Source organism: Harpegnathos saltator, unplaced genomic scaffold (assembly GCF_003227715.2).
Source record: "Harpegnathos saltator strain DR-91 unplaced genomic scaffold, Hsal_v8.6 scaffold427, whole genome shotgun sequence".
NCBI classification, from domain to species: domain Eukaryota; kingdom Metazoa; phylum Arthropoda; class Insecta; order Hymenoptera; family Formicidae; genus Harpegnathos; species Harpegnathos saltator.
In genome coordinates, this window is record NW_020230236.1 from 4803 (window position 1) to 11424 (window position 6622).

The window sequence follows — 6622 nt, forward strand, 5'->3', positions numbered from 1 at the left end:
CCATCCTCATACCTCATGTACTTTGATATAAATAATTTGTATGGCTGGGCAATGTGTCAACCGTTACCATACGCTGAATTTAAGTAGGTTGATGATACGTCGAATTTTTATGTATCATCAATCCCGCTAAATTCGCTCACAGGTTATATTCTCGAGGTTGATTTGGAGTATCCTCAACACTTGCATGATGCACATGCAGATCTACCGTTCTGTCCGACGCGAACGAAGCCCCCGAACAAACGGCAAGAAAAACTCCTTGCGACTTTATATAATAAGCAGTGTTATGTTATTCATTATCGTAATCTGCAGCAGTGCATACGCCATGGTCTTCGTATCGAAAAGATTCATCGCATACTCCAATTCACACAAACTTCATGGCTACGCAACTACATAGAATTAAATACGCAGTTTCGAACGCATGCAACAAACGATTTTGAGAAAAATTTAGACAAATTGATGAACAACGCGGTATTCGGCAAAACAATAGAAAATGTTCGCAATCATGTCGATGTAAAACTTTTGACAAAATGGGATGGACGATACGGTGCAGAGGCAATGGTCGCAATGCCCAATTTTCATAGCAGGAGCATCTTTTCAGAAAATTTGGTTGTAGTTGAATTACGAAAACTCGAAGTGAAGTTCAACAAGCCGATTTATGTGGGTATGTGTATTCTCGACATATCTAAGACCTGCTTGTATGAATTTCATCATGAGTACATGTCACCTTTATATCGCGAGAAATGTAAAGTACTGTATACGGACACAGATAGTTTAATTTACCATGTAATGTCCGACGATGTATATGAGTTAATGAAACGTGACATTGCTAGGTTTGATACGAGCGATTATCCTCAAAATAACATATACAGTATACCGCTTAAGAACAAAAAATTTCCAGGGCTTATGAAAGACGAAAATAACGGAGCTATAATGACAGAATTCGTCGGGCTCAGAGCAAAAATGTATGCGCTGAAAGTAGAAGATAAAAAGGATACTAAAAGGGCGAAGGATGTTAAGAGGAATATTATAGCACGAACGATCAATTTTGACGATTACACGCATTGTTTGAGAGAGGAAATTGAAACGAGTCGGTGTCAATCGTACATAAGATCCAAGTTACATGAGGTATACACGGTATTCGAAACGAAAACTGCTCTCAGTCCATACGATGATAAGCGATTTATTATGCCTGATTCGATAAATACATTACCATGGGGACATTATAGTATACTATTATAACATTTATTTGTTTTATTAGCTATTTTACAATTAAATATGTCATGAAATGTTCTAACAAAACTATATTCATTTTTTACAATACATTATCCTTTTGTATCCATGAATTATGCGAATTGTCGAATCCCAACCATTTTACATATACTTTGTCACCTTGCCTGCGCAACACCTTTTCTACTAAGTATACATCTGAATTGGTGACACTATGTAGTTCGTGTTCGTAGAAACCCCGGCGATAGGTTTCCCGCGCGAGTCTGCGAGTAGGTAAGTTGCAGGATTAGTCGTCTGCACTTTGACGATTTTAAACACTTCGGTTATCCAATTCGGTGTATAGCCTTTTTCAAAGATAGTTTTGAATTTGCTGACACGTACCAGATCACCCACTTTGAATTTCGCAGGCGTTGCAATCTTTATGTTACTATAGACTGTGTTTAAGAGCTTATTAGCAATCGTAGGAGTCACATCGATAGGACGCATGCCGATAGTTCGATGTTTTCGCGTGTTGTATTCAGCGACGAAACGCAGTAACGAGTCGATCCATTTGTAAGTTCCGTTGAACGTAAACATTTTCCACATGTTGTTCTTTAACGTACGGTTGAATCGCTCCACAACAGATGCCTTCATTACTGAATAAGTCGAATAATGATTGACACCGTGTTTCTTCACAAGTCTCTGCAACTCTGTATTGTAAAACTCCTTTCCCTGATCAGTTTGCAAGTTCTTCGGACATCTTCCATCCGTTCGAATTATCTTTGCGAATGCCTCAGCTATCTCCTTTCCGCTTTTGCTCTTTAACGGCACGGCCCATGCGTGCTTGCTCAGTACATCGATAATGGTGAGTATGTAGTGGTGGCCTCCATTGAATCGCGAGTAAGGACGCATTTCCACCACATCAGCCTGCCAAAGATCATCGTATCCACGCACTATGATGCGTCTGCGAGGAAAATTTCGTCTCGTTGGAGCACGTAATTCTTTCACTAGTTCTTTTTCGGAATGTTTCTTCTCATTATTTTTCCCCGTTACTCGCCGAGTCGTTTTCCCATCATGCGTGAAGCTTTGTCGCTTTACACCGGCAGAAACAGCTGAAATAGTACCGATGAGTTGCTTCTCTGAACTTTTCTTCTTTTTGTTAAATTTTGACGATTGCTTCACCATTGCAGCTCGTGATGATCTGTCTCTTGCTTATGTCGATACTACATGTCGATTCAACTGCAATATTCTACTTTTATATTTTCGACGATTTCTTTATCTCTGAATCTGTCCAGTCTAAAATTCGTTCTGTGTTCTCATGAATGCTATTTATGCTCAGTATGTTTTTTTTCTGGTAGTCTTCCAGCCAATCCTTCAATTTTTTAACATTCTCATCTACATACTGCTTCGTCTCAACGTTACTCTCATGCAGTAAAAGCTTTACAGAATTTATATTCTCATCTATATACTGCTTCTTCTCAACGTTACTCTCATGCAGCAGAAGTTTTACAGACTTTATACTCTCATCCACATAATTTTTGTGCGCAACATCATTGAAGGCTCTCGGCAGCGTTACATGATGTATCGCGTGCTCTGTTGCGTCAAAACCTTTGCCATCGGCGGTTAGACAAAGGGCATTTTCATGTACATATTGTTTGGTTGCAACGTCACTGTCGGCTTCAGGCTGCGCTACATGCTTTATCTTGCGCGATTGTGCATCAAAAACTTTGGCCGCGTTTAAGCAAAGGGCATTTTCATGTATGTAATTTTCAACATGTTCATTCCATTGATGCGCTCGATCAGTTTTCGCACCATTGCTTTCTCGCGACACTCCAAACTTATTCATCGACATTTCGGAACAAGTTGTACCGACTGACTGACTTGTGTCAATACTACGCTGCTTAATTTATAATGAGACCAGCTTCACGGAGTTCTTCGATAATCGATAAAATTTCATGCTCGTGCGAGTTGTTGCCAGCTTGGCGCGAAGCGTCAAGCAATCGCAGACGATCCACCAGCTCGTTGGGATCATCCCAATGCACGTAATCGATATTGTCATTTAAGGTCATCATAGCTTGTGATGTGTATAAACCTTTTCCTCCCACTTTATTGCTCGACGCATCTGATACTAGGGGCGCGATTATATGTTTATATTTGTGTTCCTTGTTACCGAGTATAGGATTTTGCGGGAGATACCCGCGTCTGTGAGTATTTGTCGCCAATAGTATATTTTTGTATTTTTGCATATCAGCTTCGGTGTACACAGAATCGTCGGGGATTCTTTTGAATATTAGCTCGTAAAGACCGGGTGTTCCAATGTATCCTGCTTCGCCTATGATTATATTATCGTCTCTGTCCACATCGATATGTTTATCACCGAGCATCGCTCCATCGTTACTAAGACGTACGCCGTAAACATAATCTATAGTGTTATCTTTTCCACTGCTTAGCACAGCTCCCATATATTTTTGACCCAACGGATCAAAATGATCACGTAAAGTTTGTTGTCCTTTGTATGTTCGCAACTGTCGTCTAACGGATGTCACTACCGGTTTATCGGGGGTTTCGGAAACATTCTCATCATCATCATCATCATCAGTGAGTAGATTGTCGATCGGTGAAGGTTCATGCGACATTCCATGTAGTTCCTCATGTTGTAAAGCTTCCGTCGATATAGGAACTATCAGAGGATCGTTTAATAGTTTCCGTTTCGGTGTAGTCAATGCGACTGGTGAAAGTTTTGCCTTACGCTTTATCTTTTTTTCGGGTTTTAATATTACACTCTTTGTTTCTTCGCTTCTACTCATTGATAGTGGCTCAGTTTTAATATCAACGTTACTTTCCACATTAGCGCTGCTTCCCGCGCTAATTTTTTGCTTGAGAGGTTCAATAATAGGTTTAAAGTGTCTCTCCAATGCAGCATTTTCCACCATTCTACCGGTTTTCAAAGCGCGATACTTCTTGCGGATCGATTCGCTCGTTTTCGCAATTTCTTCCGCTACCTCTTCACGATCCATGATCTTCACGCTACTATTCATCATTGATATGTTTGTCTTGTGAATGTTGAAGATATTACCACGTTGAGGTTAAAATGACGATTGTGCATCTCACAGCACAGCAAAGTCGTTAAATCCTTTCCTGTATCGTCCGTCGGCCATTGAGCTGTCCTTATCAATCACTGTGAAACCATTTATCCTTCCAACATTTGCAACACAATGTACTGAAATCCTCATATGACATGTCAGTGTTCACATGATCGTTGTACACATGTTTCAAGTTGGTACCATCCTGTTTAAAGAGAATCAGAAGATTTGCATTGTCCCGTATAAGATGCTTGGGTATTTTTGCGTACGTCTGACAGAGATAGAAACAGTCAACGCTCGAATGACGACCCATTGCAAAGTATTCTCTTATCGTATCTTGTTTGTCACATGCAACGTCATCAAAGATAAAAATGGAATTTTTGGGCGCTTTGGTCGTTGGAATCACATCACTGTTATTGGATGAATGTAAGAATGTAAAGTATCCAATTTCATCTATCGATTTCAGCAGATTTCCTAGTAGCGATATTTAGGTTGTTGCAACGATTTCGAGTACACGTACAAGTTCTCGAAACGTAGACCGTGCGGACTTTCCAACAAGCTAATGAGAATGTTTGTCTTGCCGCAATTCGAAGGACCGCATATGATGCCGCGTATGGTGTTCGGAAGCATGTTTCCATGCCTGCGCGCCTCTTGTTCAAGCATTGATTCCGTTCTATTGTCGAAATTTGTCATGCATATCGACGTTGGTTGCTTCACGAACCGCATGTTTCCCCCGTGAGACGCAAAATAATTTAAATGTGACGCTGATTTAACTATATATATATAAGCGTGTCAATCTTGGAAACACTCAGTTTAGAAAATGTTCCTCCTGTTGACAGATACCCATGATATTCGAGAGCTAACCTCCGAACAACTGAAATATATACCGAAGATTGTTCCGTTACGCGAATTTGCAAATATATATTGACGATTTGCAGGATAGACTCCCGGAACATTTAAGAGTCGATCCAGAGGTTCAGCAGTATCGTCGATGTTTGGAATATTACAATCGTCCGTGGCAGCAAACACATATCGATGGTCCAGCACCGCTGATCAGGGACTGTAGTGAATGTCGTCGACAAAGTCAAAGTCGGCAGTGGTCTATTGAATCACGCGATAAATGCGCTTCCTATCGAACTACACATTCCCGGATATCAATTTTATGGTCCTGGAACTCGTTTGGTAAAACAATTGGCCAGAGGTGACCAAGGCATTAATTCATTGGACGCGGCGTGTCGTGAGCACGATATAGCCTATTCGCGTAGCAACAATCTCACCGATCGGCACGCGGCGGATGAGATTCTCGCTGTGAAAGCGCGGAAACGCATAACTTCGAAAGAATCAACTCTAGGCGAGAAAGCTGCTGCTGCAGTCGTTTGGGCTGCTATGAAAGCCAAAACGAAAATCGGCATGGGCATGGGCACGAAGAAAAAGAAGTCGTCCAAGAAAGAAATTCGAAAACGAGCACTTCCAGTAGCAAAACGGGGTGGTATTTTACCAGTTCTACCATTACTGGGAGTTCTCGGTTCACTAGTCGGTAGAGCGGCGGGTGTCGCAAAAGCGGTGAATGATGGCAAAGCCGCGCAACGCCAGCTGGAAGAATTAACGTCATCATCGCGCAATGGAAGGTCGCGCTACGAAAGGTCGCGGAATCTATCTTGCTCCGTACAAGCGCGGGAAAGGCGCTGCAGAAAAAAAAGAAAACGTCAAAGAAACGCTAAAATTACCCACGGGTGCAATGACTAATGTACAGTTGGAAAGACTAGCGAGGCGTATGCGTATATCTTTCTTTCGAGGTGTTTTCATGCGTGACGCCTTACCGATAGATGGAGTACGTCAAAACGAGAGCGGTATTGTAAATTTAGACAACACAGAGGGACCAGGTACTCACTGGGTGGCGTATGCGAAAAGAGGAAATCGCGCAGTATATTTTGACAGTTTTGGTAATCTTCGACCGCCCAAGGAATTGATTCGATACCTTGAGAGAGATGTAGTGGAAATTTTATACAATCGCACATCATATCAACATTACAACCAGACCATTTGCGGACAATTGTGCTTGCAGTTTCTCCAAACGGTAGAAGATCAATTTAAATGATGATGATGACATTCCACTAACAGCAGTCAGTATTCGTTCGGCAGTTTGCAAACATGTCGCTAACGCTTACGTTGACTGGCAACAAGCACCCTTACAGTGAGCTACTTTCCCGCTATAGATTTAAGCGATGGTGATTACGAGCTCGGTTTAACGGATTTCGAAGCATACAATACGATACCAAACGTAAATTCGTCGAATAATAAATTTTACTATGGTGCTAACAATGAAGAAATTA

The 6622-nt window shown here is 41.4% G+C and overlaps 1 protein-coding gene across 1 annotated transcript; it reads left to right on the forward strand.

Moving 5' to 3' along the window:
* Positions 1-456: 456 nt before the first annotated feature.
* On the forward strand, positions 457-2205 carry LOC112589206 (uncharacterized). The gene is made up of 2 exons (XM_025301534.1): positions 457-657; positions 2032-2205. The coding sequence occupies exons 1-2, from the start codon at positions 457-459 to the stop codon at positions 2203-2205; spliced, it is 375 nt and encodes a 124-aa protein (XP_025157319.1).
* Positions 2206-6622: the final 4417 nt, after the last annotated feature.